The 17,964-nt window shown below is 40.5% G+C and overlaps 1 protein-coding gene across 2 annotated transcripts; it reads left to right on the forward strand.

The window, feature by feature from the left end:
* The first annotated feature begins 1,291 nt into the window (after positions 1-1,291).
* erbb3a (erb-b2 receptor tyrosine kinase 3a) lies at positions 1,292-17,907 on the forward strand. Of its 2 annotated transcripts, XM_068594101.1 has the most exons (29): positions 1,292-1,608; positions 7,621-7,778; positions 8,152-8,338; positions 8,640-8,765; positions 8,895-8,960; positions 9,101-9,219; positions 9,457-9,598; positions 9,766-9,879; positions 10,494-10,614; positions 10,747-10,820; positions 10,921-11,011; positions 11,178-11,195; positions 11,983-12,200; positions 12,283-12,415; positions 12,578-12,671; positions 12,858-13,012; positions 13,094-13,147; positions 13,241-13,382; positions 13,465-13,584; positions 13,678-13,776; positions 14,278-14,463; positions 14,576-14,731; positions 14,878-14,953; positions 15,089-15,235; positions 15,552-15,649; positions 15,799-15,987; positions 16,084-16,152; positions 16,311-16,572; positions 16,781-17,907. In XM_068594101.1, the coding sequence occupies exons 1-29, from the start codon at positions 1,521-1,523 to the stop codon at positions 17,596-17,598; spliced, it is 4,320 nt and encodes a 1,439-aa protein (XP_068450202.1). In that variant the 5' UTR covers positions 1,292-1,520; the 3' UTR covers positions 17,599-17,907. The 2 variants fall into 2 exon arrangements, with proteins under 2 accessions (XP_068450202.1, XP_068450203.1); XM_068594102.1 differs by lacking the exon at positions 11,178-11,195.
* The last annotated feature ends 57 nt before the right edge of the window (positions 17,908-17,964 follow it).

The following is a 17,964-nucleotide window of genomic DNA, read 5'->3' on the forward strand; positions in this document are numbered from 1 at the left end:
CAGCAATAAAACAATCTTATATTACCAGGGCACTGACAAAAAGGAGTGGAGGGGTCAAAGCCCGATCGTCAACTCAGCAAATGCATGAAATGTTCCTGAGGATCACGTGTGACAAGGTGACTTGTACAAAGGAGCAGAAAGAGAAGATATTTGTTTGGGTGCATGATTTGTTGTCTTCTTTGGAGGTCAGTAGGTCATGCATTTATTTTGGTTATGAGGGGGAAAGAGGAAGTGACTCACCTGTTCTGACTGTAATGATATGTTGACTTTGTATTTGCATTTTCACAGTGATTGAGCACAGAAATGTGAAAAGTTCAAATAATGTGTACACAATGTTCATTACATGTATGACACATGCATAAAGGGGGAAATCTCACCCCTGCACATCTTCGCCCACACCGATCAAGTGTGAGAATCAATGTAGTGTTTTCAGAACAAATGGCAAATTGTCACTGGCATCACATTGTAGATGATCTCACTTCATTTCAGATGCTGGTACCAAAAATCATGCACATGATAATACATGCTTCTTTCTGATCTTATTCGTGGAGCTCAAAGTGCCATGTAATTACAATGTTCCTAGTTTTATTCTGACCAATTACTCTCTGTTAACATCGCCCATCTTAACTGTCAAACATTCAAGTAATGGCTAAATGCTCCATCATCACATTGTTGTTGTCTTTGCCTCGTAACATAATAATGTACCCCTCGCTATTCGATCATCTCTCACACTTTCTTACTATTTTTTTCAGTTTTGTTATTTCTGTTTTGGAAATTTTATTGTTTTTGGTAATTGTACTTTTGTCATGTCTATGTGACATGGCATGCTTTCATTGTGAAGCACTTTGTAGCCCCGCTTGTGTTTTAAAAATCGCCGAGTAACTTACTTTACTGCAAACCCGCTGTGCACTATCACGTTTGAAGCATTCCTCATTCAAACTATGTGGCCTTGCATAAACATTTGAAAAAAATATTCATATTGTCATTTTTCAAAATGGGTCCCACATATTGAAGATTGACACCTGCCCCTGAATGCATACATCCATGTGTTTCACGGCCCAAAGTATCTTTAGTTCCCTGGATGTTAGAGAATGAAACTCTTGAGTGATGCCTCCTCCTCCTGGAGGTGCTGTGGCAGCAGGTGGGCCCTCCCACATAATAAATCAGTGCCAAAGAACCGGACGGTCCCGCCGCTGATTGGCTGCGCGCTGCGCTCCAATCATTGCGCTGTAGTGATTCCTCTCACACGAAATGAAGCGGGCAGCTCGTAAAGTTACGGCTCAGTTAAATGTCAAACAGAGAAAACACAAACAGGTTTCCAGTACAGGGCGGATGTACGTCTTCCTTTTATTACTAGAAGAAAGCTAAGGAAAGGAATAATATTTTTGTTTTGTGGATTAACTCAACACCAACGGTTGCGAAATGGATTAAACCAACCGAAGACGATTTTTGATGCGAAAAGGACAAATGTGACAGCAATGTTTGTTTAAAACGTCACCAGCTCGGGAATTTGAGTCAGGATGACCGCGCTCACGAGGAAGGTGCTGCAGGTGCTGTGCATCCTGTTGCCGTGTGCTCTCCAACTATGCAGCGCACAGACCCAAGAAGGTGGGCTCACAAACTCTCTCTCTCTCTCTCTCTCTCTCTCTCTCTCTCTCTCTCTCTCTCTCTCTCTCTCTCTCTCTCTCTCTCTCTCTCTCTCTCTCTCTCTCTCTCTCTCTCACACACACACACACACACACACACACACACACACACACACACACACACACACACACAATCAAAGTATCTGCTCAGCGTTATTGCTTTTTTATCTCAATCACTGGATTAGAGTTGCTCTGTAGCTAGCAACACACTTGTCTTGCCTCACAAACCACACACGGGAACCTGTTCCGCACACGTACAACTTGTTTGCTGTGAGTCAGCCGCACCTCTCCCACGACTCTGTGTGAGCTTTATCATGTTTGTCTTAATTGTTTCAAGGCTTTGCGACATAGGAGCCCAACCTTACACCTGTAGACTGACAGCCACATCAACCCAAAAGTTACTTCCTTTAAAATAAAATAAAAAGCTCTTTGACAAGTGTAAATATCGTTTTGGTTAGGTATTTTCATTCAATAGTTAAGTAATAGAAAGATAGATAGATAGATACTTTATTCATTGCTGCAGGGGGATTTGTTTGTAGCAGCAACACGCAAAGTTACAGAGCATACAGAAAAATATAACATTATTAAGTATGGAATATATATATATATATATATATATATATATATATATATATATATATATACATATATATATATATATATATATTCAATACAATAAAATAGCATGGCAGAACATATCACATTTAAGAAAATTAAAGTATATACAGTCTATATGAAGTGTACATAACATATCTACAGTGAACTAGAAGTATGGTGAAATAGAATAGGTATAAGTATATATTTATAAGTAAAAGTATACTATAATGTAAAACTATAAATAGTAATACAAAGTCCTGCTTTAAGTATAGTGAAAGTGGATACTTGGCAAAATGCAAATAAAACTAGCTATTTGTGCAAGTGCAATTCTTTCCTCTGAAATACAGTATAAAGTAGCATAACATGGAAGTCTTTAAATACACCAAGATTGCACTTGAATAAAGATCTACAACATGTATTCACTTGACGTGTTGGAGGCAGAGAGAGGTGTTGTGATTTGAATCCCAGCGAGACTCATTAAACTTTGACCTCATGGTCTTGTTGCAGACACCTGGCTGCAGGTGAATCAAGTGGTGCTCTGATTTTGAGAAAAACAATGTGAACATGAGGTCATCGTTGCTTAGGCCGCCGATGCTGAGGTGACAAAACCTGGAGTCAAAACAGTATTATAAAAACTCACATGAGAAGGACAATTTGTTTGGAAGAGGTTCTTTACAAAACACACTAAACTAAGTTAACTTGGTGTGTACTTAATGTTTCATGAAAATATTTTTAAATTGAATAGGAGCAATAATGCAAACCTTGATTGAAACATTTGTTTAGTCAGAGTTAGTCATGTCAATAACCTGAAGACAAAGCAGAATTTTCTCCCAGCAGTGCTGCTATTCAAGCCAGTTGTTGAACAGGATTTTGTTGTGCAGTAACCTAGTTATGAAAGAAATGCTGTTATGTTGACGTTGAAAGGTGTACATATGCCATGCACTTTTGATCAACATGCCAGTTGTAATATGAGGTTAATTGGCCAACCAGACTAGAATAAACTAACCAATGGTAATATTTATTTTTTTCCTTCCAAAGCACATACACATTAGACAAACATGTCCACGTTGTAAATAAACAACACATGTATAGCCAGCTTGTCGCACTTTCATTTAAAAATACAGTTGTTGTGCCAGAAATACCATCATGACAAAATTATGTATATGTCATGTCTCAAGGTTTACATGTGTTACATTTCAGGGGGGGTTCATGAATCAGTGTAAAATTAGATTCATATCTTTCAAGAAAACAACAATAGGTGGTGCCCCTTTAAATTGCATTTGTACTTTTACAGGTGTGACATCAAAATAACCGATGCGTCAAAAAGAAAATATGCTGCCGCTCCTGTTGCCAAAGCATGATATTAAGAAACTCTCTGTGTGCTTCAGTCTGTCCACCAAAGTCTGAGAGGTCCTGCATGCTGGGGACACACAAAATACATCTTACAGTTCATTTGGCAGTGAAACCCAAAAATCAAGTTCATGTGTCTTTGTGTTTGCGAGTGTGTGTGTGTGTGTGTGTGTGTGTGTGTGTGTGTGTGTGTGTGTGTGTGTGTGTGTGCGTGTGTGTGTGTGTGTGTGTGTGTGTGTGTGTGTGTGTGTGCACGCTCACTTCTAAGGTATGCAGTAATCTCTGGGACATCCTGTGCCAAGTTTCTGTTTACCTCTGTCATCGTCTCAACCGCTTTATTGAGCTTGTTTATCTCCTCCTCCCTCTTTTCTTTTCTTTCTATCCCTCTCTTCTTTTTGAAAAACCAAAACAGCTGAACTTGACCCGTGTTGTGTTTTCGTCATGTGTTGGGTTACACTTTAGTGCCTGGGACAATGAACCCATTTTGCTTTGAGTTTATGTCCTGTATATGACAGTTACAATGGAATAAGTAGGAAGGCAGACATTCAGTGTCTGAAACGAGTGTCAGACAGCAAGAGACTTGCACTAAGACACTTTTTTTAAAAAGGGCCATTGCGTGCATGTTAAAGTGTGCGTGCATGTGCGTGTGTGTGTGTGTGTGTGTGTGTGTGTGTGTGTGTGTGTGTGCACGTGTGTGTGTGTGTGTGTGTGTGTGTGTGTGTGTGTGTGCATTAATTCTGAACCCTCCACCCCATTCCTTTTTTCTCCATCATCCATGTGCCAACACTGAATGTTCTCCTTTGACAGAAAAAAACCCACTCAGCCTGTTGAGATTCCCAGCCTCTGCAGCTACAGCTTGTGTATTGTCTGCATGGTTTTGTAACACACTGCATTACATGTGTGTACACTGGTTTGTCCCCCTCTAGAGTTGGTTTTGCTTGAACTGTGTGGAAGGTTCTTGAACGTACGTGGCAGATGTTGTAGAGTATTTCCTAACAGGCAATTCAAACGGCGTAGAGTCAACAGCCCTGATAGCTTAAGGTGGGGTTGATAAAGAGCTTCACCCTTGAGCAGCTCATAAACTGACATCCTTTCAATTGAATAACTTTTAATGAGCAAAAGTTTCTAAAAGCACATTAGTCATTGCAACTCATGGTGATAACTCTGCTATGAAACAAAATGGGTCATCTAAAAATGGCCCATGCTACAGCATCGAGTTGCTCATGTTAAAGAGATAATGTGCTGTTTCACTAAAGGAGATATGGTCACAACTGAGATATCCCAACTGGTCCCTGTATGGGTCAAGCGCTAAAAATACATAATACAACTTATTAGTCTTAAACAGAAGATCATCTGCTATCAATTCTATTGACATGGCAATTGTTGAATTAATTGTAATGTAAGACCCCTGACCTATATATGTAATTCAAAATGATGTTTTTATCAATAATATCAAAACCGCAAAGGTAATAACAATATGCAGTTGAGCTACCAAAACCAAATCTTGTTGTTTTTTTAACTTGGCATTAATGCATCATTTGACCCTTGTTTGCTGAGTAATTGCTGATATCTTTCAAACTCCTCGCATCCTGTTTGAAACATGTTCTGTGATATGGTTAGTCCTTATAAATCCCGATCACTCATACAGGCTTATTTTCTTGGACTTCCAGAGATACAACTGCCATTTTAGAAGTGTGTAAAGGCAATGGGGATTCCCTTTAACAGACAGTTCACCCAAATTACACAAAAACATATCTCCCACCTCCCACTACACTGACTCAACCTTGGACACATTATTCAAATATCTGCCCCTGAGCCTCTGAGCCTCCTTCCTCTGCAGAATTGTTACATTTAAAATAATCAAAAGCAACTTGTCATCCTCCGAATGATGTCTTAATTATTTTTTATAATCCACAATTGTCACTTTAACAAGTAAGACGTTATTTCTGGAAAGAAGGCTTGAATTCCATTCGCGACACAACTTTCCTAGATAAAAGAAACCAAATTGATGCAAAGTGTGTTTTTGTGTTTTACGTGAATTGACCCTTTGAGAAATGTTGTACAGAGCCGTACCTAGGAACACAATAAGGTGACTCTTATCAGGACTTTATTGGCGTAGGACATGCTCGTTGCACGCATCTCTCTCTCTTTCTCTCTCTCTCTCTCTCTCTCTCTCTCTCTCTCTCTCTCTCTCTCTCTCTCTCTCTCTCTCTCTCTGTCACACTATGCTTTGACTCCCCTGCTTTGCCTTGTGAGTTTAATAATCATTAGCCATTTTATGCCCTGGTTGATCATGTTGTCGTACTCAGCTCCATTTTGACTCTGTTGTCAGCAGAAGGAATGTGTTTGTGAGTGTCGAGCGGTGTGTGACCTGAGTGTAGCGAAAACATTCCTTAGATTCTCAATGAGTACAACAAAATCAACCACAAGTTAACAGGAGTTGACTGGTTTAGACTGAGATAAAAAGGTTTCAGTTCTAACAAATACCAAAACAAAATCACCATTGCGTCTATATCCAGTTACTATGCCGTTTCATTCACTCCTGTTTTGAGATGTAAGCCATTGAGACTTCTGCCACCATCCCCAATGAAATGGAGGGGCATGAGCATTAGAGAGAGACTTTATTTATCTAAAACAAATCCAGAAACAGTATCCTACTTACTCTGGATAATCCACATGCCTTGAATATTGTCTTCATAATTTCAGATTTAGATCAAATATTTGGATGTTTAAATATTACCCCTGTATGATTGATGAACATAACATGCTCCTGGAAAGGGCTCTATTCTCTGAGAAGAATTTCCAAGGGATTTTGGAGCCCGGTTGCAGTGATTTACTTCCATTCAACCACAAGAGTATAATTGAAATCAGGGACTGATGTTGAGCGATAAAGCCCGGTTCGCAGTTGGGTCTCTAATTCATCCCAAAGGAGCTAGGTGGGTGAACGCAGTCGAGCTCTTCCATACCAAATGAGGAAAACCATTTCTTTAAGGACCTTGCTTTGTGCATGAAGTCATATTGAAACAGGTCTTACCCTTGGAAGCATACTTAAGGTTGAACTGAGGAGACTAGACTATTGAATAATAACCCTCGACCAAAAGTATGTGGACATAATGTGTTTGCACAATGTGTACATTATCCAGAATGTGTTTGTATTTTTAATCAAAGAACATGACGTTGACAATCACATTCACGTTTAATACTCTTTCCTGTTCTTCCCTGTCTCTCGGCTGCTTCTCTCCTGTCTGACATTTGAATAGCAAAGCAGCCTTCAAGTGACGCTAAATGGCTGAACTCCCACAGGCCATAAACAAGGCCTCGTATGTTTGTCTCAGAGAAGGACATGCCCTGTGTACAATCCTCAGCTTGTTTCACGTGTTACAGTACATCCATTGATTTTGTGGGAGCAGAAAACACAGTAGTGATATAAAGCATAGAGTGTTTCCTCATAAATTATTTAACTACTTTTAATTGTATTGGGATACAATTGCGTAAAACATCAGTGATTTTTTTTTCTTTTTGACTTTTGTGATACTATATTCTTCCTTCCCATTAGGAAAAGATGCATATCCTAATAAACTACTGATGACTGACATTACTGTTTCTGAAATGCAAATCATTTTACAACAGATCTCACGACTGTTCTTAGCTAGACATGAAGCAAGCCAATATGACATGGCGTGCAGGATTCTTAAGTTACAAATGTCAACGGGATTTTTAATAAGATTTTTAAAACCCAGAACTTTGGGGTTAATTTTTGGCTCTTTATTTAAAAAGGCTACATATTTTCTTATAACTGTAGTTTAAAATGGTTACATTTGTTGAGGACATTTTCAACTGCGGATTAATACATATTTAGGGTTTGTGAGTATTTACAGCAGTATGTAGGATCCGCGGAATGATTTTTTGGACAGAGGTGGTGAAGGCATAAGCCAGAAGAGGCTTTAGACAACAGTTGTGAAAAGGATCAATTCTTTTTTGTGTTTCAAACATATTAACATTAAGAGTCTGTTTGTTGCTTCTGCAGTGGTCGTTTGTACCGGCACCAAGAACGTTCTGAGCACGACGGGAAACTCTGAGATCCAGTACAACCTGATGACAGAGATGTATACCGGTTGTGAGATTGTGATGGGCAACCTTGAGATTACCATGATGGATCACACCAGAAACTTCTCCTTCCTGCAGGTGAGGCTTTGAACACATGAACTCAAACCTATAGTGAGAGCAGATCAGGAATACTACTTACGCAGAGCTATTGTTTTTGTGTCATTGAAAACTGCATGGTAACTGGTCTAGACAAGGAAATTGATTAACATGAAGCCAAATCTTTGTCACTGTCTACTGTCTCAGATGCACAATGAGCTCATTTATGTCCTTTTCTAAATCAATCACAGCCACGGTGAATCACAGCGACTGACAACACAAGCAAAACACACATGCATGTTGTGACTGATAACAATCACTATGAGTAACAAATTCAGAGGAAAGTCGGTGAGTGTTCTTCTGAACACCTGTTTTTTCTTTAATTTCCCCTTCTCATTATTTGCTAACCCTGCAGTCTATCAGGGAGGTGACAGGCTACATCCTGATCGCTGTCAACGAGTTCAGCCGCCTGCCTCTGGATGACCTGCGTGTCATCAGAGGCACCACGCTGTATGAGGACCAGTACGCTTTAGCTGTGATGGTCAACTACCAGAAGGACGGGATGTATGGCATGCAAGAACTGGGCCTGACACACCTCACAGGTACACAGGAAGTCACATAGTCAGTGTGTTCAAGTGTGGGAGGCTAGGTAAGGATGTTACACTCGGCTACTGTTGGAGCTCCCACACCCACACAGTGCAGCCACACCTGCACAGTGTACAGGTCGCCGGCGAGTTGCGGTGATGTGTAGTTCCTGGAAATGTCTCAACTGCCATTGTAATATGAGCTCTAGCACATTATACTGAGTTTGTTTAAGCAGTAGTAAAGGATGAGTCATGGGCCCGTTCAGGCTTGCTTTGCTAATTGTCTTTCACCATTTAAATGCCTGTGTCCCGCCCACAGAGATACTGGAGGGAGGAGTCAAGATCATCCAGAATAAGTTCCTGAGCTACGCACCGCAGGTGAACTGGCTGGACATCGTGAAGGATGGAACATCAGACATCATGATCGAGGGCAATGGGCCTGAAAGTGAGTGGAAGAAATAAAACACACAAGCATTAATAACCTTCCATTTTTATGTCAGATTTTTGTCTTTGGTCTGCTTTAAAAACCTTTTTTTTAAAAAATACACCTTCTGATAATACATGTGTGTTGTAGATCCTTGTAATGAAGCATGTGAAGACCTTCCATGTTGGGGTCCAGGAAATGATACGTGCCAGATCTGTGAGTGACATTTATTCCCCATTAATCAACTCAGTTCTGGTGTCTTTTCTTTCTGAAAAGGTTGCATATGGTGGATGTTGTATGGTTGGGGATGGAGGTTCTGATGAGTAAAAAAGTGTCCATACTCTCAACTCTTTCAGTGACAAAGACTGTGTGCGCCCCTCAGTGTAACGGCCGATGCTTTGGTAGAAACCCAAGCGAGTGTTGTCACATTGAGTGTGCCGGAGGCTGCACTGGACCTCTAGATACAAACTGCTTTGTGAGTCTACTTATTTAATAGTCATTTTAACACAGATGACATTTTCACACGTCACAGAAGGAAAAGCTCAGGCGTATAAAAGGAAATAAATAGTGGCTAATTTCCATTAAGCAATAACGCACTTGGACATTTGAGAAGAACAGACCCATCATTTTGTGCTCTTTCTAGTGTGACTGGTCAAAATGTAAACATAAACAAACACAACATATGTATAAGCTGTGTTGTTTGTATCTTTAGGCTTGCAGGAACTTCAACAACTCGGGTGCCTGCGTGCCTCTGTGTCCTCAGACCCTCATCTACAACAAGCACACATTCAAAGTGGAGCCCAATCCCAATGCCAAATACCAGTATGGCTCCATCTGTGTGGCCCAGTGCCCTCGTGAGTTGACACACGCTGCTTATGTTGTTCAAACAGACTCACAGTTTATATACAGTTGTTGTTCTCCTTGTCGTATCAATGCACTTGTTATGTTTGTACAATACTTTTTTCAGCATTCCAAGCCTTTTATAAAGCAGCAGTTGCCTTTTGTTGTTTCTTTTTTAAAGCTAATTTTCTGGTGGACGGAAGCTCCTGTGTAAGTAGTTGCCCGTCTGATAAAATGGAGGTGGAGAAAATTGGAGTGAAAAGATGTGAAACTTGTGGAGGCCTCTGTCCAAAAGGTAATTTAATTACAATTTAATTCTACAAAGAAGGCAATTGTTTAATTCAACTTAGAGACAAGCTGAGCTAACAGTGTCCCTGGTTATTATTTTATATTATGTTATTATCTTTAGCGCGATTACTTCGTGGCCACACGGTTGTCGTCTTTTATATATATATATATATATATATATATATATATATATATATATATATATATATATATATATATATATATATATATATATATATATATACATATATATATATATATATATATATATATATATATATATATATTAATATCTTATATTGTATTATATATGTGGCAGCAGTGTGCACTGTACAGCTGGTCAATATGGAACATATATTAATTGCGTTTCATTATTATTTGTTGATCATATTTTTTGTATTTAAAATATGAATCTGCTGTCAAATAAATGTGTTTGAATAAAAATGTCCTGATAGAATGTGCAGGAGTAGAATAAAGTTGCATAAAATTAAACCGACTAAGTAGCTCACAATTATAAGCATAGTATTTGAGTAAATGTACTCAGGTATTTCCTGCGCTGTGCTGGTTGGCTCTAACTGACTTCATATGTTCTGAACCTTTTCTTCTTCCTCTTCTTCCCAGCTTGCCATGGCACAAAAGACGGGACAGATAGACAGACAGTAGATGCTCTAAACATTGACAGTTTCATAAACTGCACTAAGATCCAGGGCAGTCTGCACTTCCTTGTGACCGGGATCAAAGGGTAAAGTCATGCACAGTTGCCATTAATTCAATAAATTAATTAATTGCAGTATATGGTAGGTTAATATGTATTTACATGTCTTTTTTGGATGCTTTTTTTGGAAGAGGTCTTTATTTTTTTCTCTTTTTAAAGTGATGATTACAAACACGTACCAGCCCTCGATCCAGAAAAACTGAAAATCTTCAACACTGTTCGGGAGATTACAGGTGTGTTGAAACCTTCAATGTACTTTTGATTTTTTAAAGGCACCGCACAGTGATTTGCAGACTGGTTAAGTTATCTGGAATACAATGTTTTTATGTTCAGACATCCTCAGCATCCAGTCGTGGCCAGAAAACCTGTCTGACCTGTCAGTCTTCTCCAACCTCCAAACTATTCAGGGCAGAACACTTTACAAGTAAGCTTTGTTCTGACATTGTTTGTGTGTCTCTTGTTGACTAAGGCCCTGTTATGATCGTGTTGTTGTGTCTTTCTCTGTATTACAGACTAAGCATCACTGGCATGAATCTGATTGTCTTGTAACTCTTTGTTCTGTTGTTATACCTTGTTTTTATCCCATGTAGAGGAGTGAGCTCTCGAAGGTACAGTAAATAATGAACATATATCTGCCTCTATCCGCCTCTTCATGCACAACATCTCGGTTCAAAATCATTATTTTTGGTTTAGATATAATTATACTGTATTTTTCTTCAGTACTGGGATTGTCTGATTGAGATGGTGGTGGGTGCAACTCTTTAATGAATTTAGATGATTTACTTGCATGCTCTTTCTGATTAAAACTGATTGGTTGCAATATTTGGGAATGTGATGTTGCATTTCATGGATCCAAGAAATCCTTTTAACCTTATGAGCAACTGAACTCATCATGGCTAAGTTGAATCTCTTCTGACAACTCACGTAATGTTGGTAAACACCACATTGTTTGTTTTGTAGCTTAAAAATGTTACACATTGAAACACATTTACTTGAATGTATGTGGTTTGTATTTCTCTTTGATATTTTCTGTACGTAATTACAAGTTCTGCAATTTCAAAGACATAAATGTAGAGAGGCTATTGTTTTTTAAGGTTCCCAAATTCAGACATACAGTCAAGTCACAAAAAAGGTTTTTCAAATTGGATCAGTTAATTGACTGAATGAGCAATCAACCCAGAATATGTATCAGAACTGTGTGCAATCAATATTTTTAATCTGCATTTTGTATAATGTGTAAACCTCACAAATTCAGAAAGATGGTCGCCAAAGTAAAATACAGTTGCACATTAAATTCTGAAGCACTTAATTGTTTCCTTAGTATTTTGAACACAATCAGAACATTGTCAACTATAAGTTTCACACACAGCATTTATTTTCTACCTTCTATTGCAGAGGCTACTCTCTTCTGGTGATGAAGATCCGCTCTTTGACCTCGCTGGGGTTACGCTCGCTGCGAAATATAAACGATGGCGGCGTCTACGTCACAGGAAACCAGGAGCTCTGCTACCATGACACTGTCAACTGGACACGTATCTTGACCAGCGGCTCTCGCCCACAGCGACGTCAGAAGCACATTGACGTCAAGGAAAACAGACCGAGAGATGACTGTGGTGAGTGACGGAGGATCATTTTTAGCCATCTCCAGTGTTCAGTGTTCATGATGATACAGTATTGTTCTCGTTGTGTTTGCAGTTGTAGAGGGCCATGTGTGTGACCCGCTGTGCTCCTCTGATGGCTGCTGGGGCCCGGGACCAAACCAGTGTCTGTCGTGTAAGAAGTACAGCAGGGTTGGAACGTGCGTGCCAGATTGCATGTTCTTAACTGGGTGAGTCTTAACAACAAAAACATTGATATGAATAACATATTTCCCAGTGCTAGTCTTAATATGAGTAATGTTTGCTGTGGCGTGGCTGTCCCAAGAGTTTCAATCTTATCTCGAGTCTGTTGAAAGATTTTAAAAGTGATTGACTTTTTGCTTTGAATGCAGGGAGAGGCGAGAGTTTGCTACTCAGTCAGGGGAGTGTATGCCATGCCACCCTGAGTGTAAGGTCCAGGAGGGGAAGCAGACCTGCACAGGCCCGGTATGATTCTCTCTCTTCAGTGAGACAAACAACAGGCTGAATGAACACAAAACAAGTTCTCTAGTCTGTTATAGTTACTTTGAGTTGGTTGCTGCCACCTAGTGACATAAGTAAACTCCATCTTTTCACTGGCTTCTGTCTGCTTTGCTTTCGTCCGTCAACTGAACTGTTCCTACGTCTTTTCAGGGGGCGGATCAATGTGTTGCATGTGCCAGCCTGCAGGACGGTCCCCACTGTGTCTCCTTGTGTCCCGAGGGTGTGATGGGAGGAGAGGAAGTTATCTTTAAATACCCCAATAGGCAGGGCAGCTGTGAACCATGCCACATCAACTGCACCCATGGGTGAGATAGGAATAGAGTTATTTCTGTGTGAATTCATATATTTGTGTTTGATTGAAACTCACCTCTTTGCTGTGTTTTCAGGTGCTACGGCCCCGGAATTGGAGAATGTGAGGGGTCTTCCCGGTACCTCTCCGGGTAAATTGAATCTGACATGTTTTATGTAACGTAGACATTTTGATCTCATAACAGGTCATGTGACATCTCTTCTTCCTTTTTATCTGTCATCAGACAAGTGACCACAGCCATCGTCCTGGGAGTGATTGCCCTCCTCTTTATTTCATTCTCTGTTTTCGTGCTGACTGTTCTGTATCGACGAGGTCTTGCCATCCGTCGCAAGCGAGCCATGAGGAGATACATGGAGAGCGGAGAGGTCAGTAAGGGTCGGAGGTTTTTACGATGTTGTTATGCTTCAGTTAAAGTTTGTTTGAACACATGATATGTGGGTCTTTCAGAGTTTTGAACCTCTGGATCCTGGAGAAAAAGGGTCTAAAGTCCATGCTCGGATCCTGAAGGCCACAGAGCTCCGTCAGATCAAGCTGCTGGGTAATGGGGTGTTTGGAACAGTCCATAAGGTAATGTTGATTGTGGCAGTCGTTTATTCCATCCTCCTCTTGCGCATTGAATATTGAGTTATCATGAATCTGTATCTAATTCTTACCACACAGGGCATTTGGATTCCTGAGGGTGATACAGTAAAGCTTCCTGTGGCAATAAAGACGATTCATGATCGCACCAAACGGCAGACCTTCTATGAGCTGACAGATGTGAGAAAACATGACTTAAAAGAAAATATATTTTGTGTACCAAATACTCACTGAAGGTAGGCTTGAAAGGTGAATCTGAAAGGTTTATAGCTTGCAACTTTGAGGAGTCATCTTGGGTTTACAGAAGTTACCAGTCAAGAAAAAAAAATTATAATGCTGTAACTTATCTAAGGAAACTTCTTGAATCACTCCTGTAGCACTGCTCAGATGACGTGTATGTGAAGTAGCTTTTCAAGACAGCATTTATTGGCAACATGAGGATTATTTATTTGCAATATTTTTAACATAGAGAGAAGTCTAATATTTTGCAGGAATTTATTATAGATTTATACAGACATTATGATGTTTCCTCCTTGAAGAAGCAATCTTCAAACTTTTCACAGCCTACAAGAAGTGAATGTTTGATAAAATCATGATTTTAAGTATTTCTTTAAAATCTGAATTAAAGGGTTGGCATTTCTTTTAAAATGTGTCACGATTTACTCTTAATGCTCACTGCAGCACATGATGACCATTGGAAGCATGGACCACATTAACGTGGTCAGGACCCTGGGTATCTGTCCTGGTCCCAGCCTGCAGCTAGTCACCCAGCTCAGCACTCAGGGCTCCTTGCTGGAGCACATCAGGAACTGCAAGAACAAACTCAGCCCACAAAGATTGCTTAACTGGTGTGTTCAAATTGCAAAGGTAAAGGACCAACCTTTTTTTGTTTGTCGGTGTAAGCTGTGCAAAGAGCACTAATTTGTCTATTTCACTCATATTACAAGCCCCTAAAGGCATAATTGTCCTTCCTCATCAGGGGATGTATTACCTGGAGGAGAACAGGATGGTCCACAGGAACCTGGCCGCGAGAAATGTGCTCCTGAAGAATAATTACACAGCACAGATCTCTGATTACGGCATTGCAGACCTACTTTACCCCGATGACAAGAAGTACTTTTACAACGAGGTCAAGGTCCGTAGCTTGATTGAGAAAAGATACAATACTTAGCAACATGATCAAAGTTCATTAACGGCGCCTTTGACTTTAACTTATCTTGTGCACATTCACTGGATACCTGTTCTGTAATTAATGAAGACAATCTCTGTTTACATCTTTAGACACCAATCAAATGGATGGCCTTAGAAAGCATCTTGTTTCGCAGATACACACATCAGAGCGATGTCTGGAGTTACGGTGAGTTTTAAAAAAGCTTACAAATCCCAGTTGTGGTAATATTGTTGTTAATATAAACAAAAGTGGAGCTGTGGATGTTCCACCTGCACCAATCCTGCTGTTTTATGCCACATTATATTTGTCCCCTTCATTTAGGTGTGACAGTATGGGAGATGATGTCCAATGGGGTGGAGCCATACACTGCGATGCGTCCACAGGATGTTCCTGATCTGTTGGAAAAGGGCGAGCGTCTATCCCAACCTCAAATTTGCACCATTGATGTCTACATGGTCATGGTCAAATGTGAGTGTTTGTCTTCTATACTTCTTTTACATCCGGTCTGACCACAAAATGAAAGCAGTAATATCTATTTTAGCCATCATAGCAGATGAATCAGACTGAGAACCTAAACATATATTGGATGGATTCAGATTGCCATGACATTTTTTAGTCAGGGTCTCCAGAGGATGGATCCTGTAAGTACTTTGGAGGTTCCCTGACATTTCTTTTTTTTCACCATGATGTCCATTTTTGACTTTTAGTGAATTTAGCCATTCACTGGACTCTGGATGAAATGTAAAATGAGTGGCAAACTTTGGCTTTTATCTTTAATTTCAAGGTTGGATGATTGATGAGAATGTCCGTCCAACATTCAAAGAGCTGGCTAATGAATTCACCAGAATGGCCAGAGACCCGTCCCGCTACCTGGTGATCAAAGTAAGCAAGGCATTGTGTTTATCAGTATCGCCACCAAATCTGTACAGCACTTGTTGTTTCTGTGGGCTATAAATAGTTCTGTTTATTGTGGCATTTCAGTAAAAACAAACATGCATTATGTTAATTTTAGTCTTACTTTTGTACAACAGGAGGACTGCAACCAACAGGACTCAGCCCCGGATGAACTCGCCCAGCGGAGTGCAGACCTGGACGACCTGGATGATCTAGACATGGAGCTGGAGGGCCAGGGGGAGGAGGTCGATGGGATGAGTCGAGCCCCTCACTACTTGTCTCAAGCCAGGAGCCTCAGTCGCCTCTCCAGGATGGACAATCACAGAGTAGGAGATGCCTCTTTCATGGCTAGTTTTATATCTGGAAAGGTCTTTTCTGTCACCTTCTGAATTTAAATCTCCCTCCTGTCTTTTCTTGTAAAGGTGATTATTTCTCCATCAAACGTGGCTGGTTACCTGCCCATGACGCCAGGTGTTGACAACCCAGGACAGGTAGCTAAAACAGTCCATATGTATATAAACTTTTTTGTAGTTTGTTTAACTGAGCATAATTAAGTTAAACAATTTAAATATGTTATCAACATCATCCTACTGCTCATTCCTACTCTTGCCCTTTTACTAATGCTGGTGTGTTGTGTTGTCATGTGTAGGCCATGTGGTCGTCACGCTCTCGACTAAATTCAGCCCGCACTGCGTCTGAGAGCTCGGAGGGCTGTGGCACAGCAGTGGAGCTGGAGATGAGTGAGGACTTCTCTCTGACAGGTAGCCTGAAGAGACGACGTCAACGTGAGGACAGCGCTTACATGTCACAGAGGGACAGCTTGTCTGGCGGGCCACCAGAGACTCCATCACCACAGATGGAGGAAGAAGACCAGAATGGATATGTGCTTCCTGGAGACAGCCCAGAGAGAGGTGACAGCATCAATCATATTTAAAACATATTGAAATGATATTGTCAATCATCTTTCCTCCGAAATGGGTCTATGTGTCTGGGTTTGCTCTGCTGGGTCACAACCACCCTTTTATTAATACAAACTTTCTAGGTTAATAGTATTTTCTCCATAGCTCCTAACACATTACTATACTGCAAACCTAATTTTATCCACTTTCTTTTTGGCAGATACCCTACTTTTTTCATCTCGGGGCGGTCCTGGCAGGATGAGCAAATCTCATTCATCAGGCCTCCTGGATGACCCAGATGAAGAAGAATATGAGTATATGAACAAGCAGACATGTGTAACAGCTGCCTCGCCCCGGCACAGCAGCCACCGGCCGAAGCCAAACAAGAAGCGCACCTCTTCTGTTTCGTCACAAGCCACAGCCTGCTCAGGTGACACCACATTGTCCGTGGGGGTTAGAGCAGGTCACACAAGAAGAGATCACAACTCTGATTCAGAGCAGAAGGGATCTGAAGTTGAATATGAATACATGGACATCAGGGGAAATGAAAAAGATGAAAGCCCTCGAGTGCCTGAAACTCCTCCTCCTTCGACACAACCAGGGATGGGCAGAGAGGTGGAGGAGGAGCAAGAAGAGGAAAAGAAAGAGGAGGATGAATATGTGGAGGACAGTAACTATCATTACACAAACAGACAGCCGAAGCTGCGTCAAGCTCTTCAAGACAGAAAGGAGCTGAAGGTAGAGGGAAGAGACGAGGACGAGGAAGAGGACGAGGATGAGGACGAGGCAGTTGAGTATGAAGACATGGACTCCTTTGCTGTCCTGCGGTCTGGAGATGAGGTGGTGTACCACAACCTGCAGAGAAAAGGGGAGAGAGCAGTCGGGAGCGCAAAGGCACATCGATCTGGGTTTGAACCCTTTGTAAAAGTGCGAGCTGGAGTCGGGGTTGGGGAACCTGCAGCTGTCGACAGATCTTTTGACAATCCAGACTACTGGCACAGCAGGATGTTTCTGAAGCCCAACGCAGTGCCTACATGAAGAACATTTTAAATCTCACAAACCTATCTCTGAGACATAATCATGAAGGACTCGAAACAGGAACAATCTAAAGCCATGTTAATAATGTAGCTTATGATACAATTAAAAAAAAAGATGTGTTTGACTTTTCAACAGGCCTGTTACAGGCAGACGTTATTTCTTGTATTCAGGCGTAAATGATTTTGGGCATTTACAGAAATACAAGCTTTGTTGAAAACACTAATATAAATTAACAGAATACAAGCTATATTTTTCTGTTTACATTTTGAAATGATCAAAGCTTTTTTTTCAGAACAAATGTGTTTTTGAGTTTGGACTTTTTATATTATGAGACCTCTTTTAATGATTAAATACATTTTCTACTCA

The sequence above is a fragment of the Clinocottus analis genome, unplaced genomic scaffold (assembly GCF_023055335.1).
Source record: "Clinocottus analis isolate CAN_PGR_092001 unplaced genomic scaffold, fCliAna1.0.p SCAF_3, whole genome shotgun sequence".
In the NCBI taxonomy this organism is placed as follows: Eukaryota; Metazoa; Chordata; class Actinopteri; order Perciformes; family Cottidae; genus Clinocottus; species Clinocottus analis.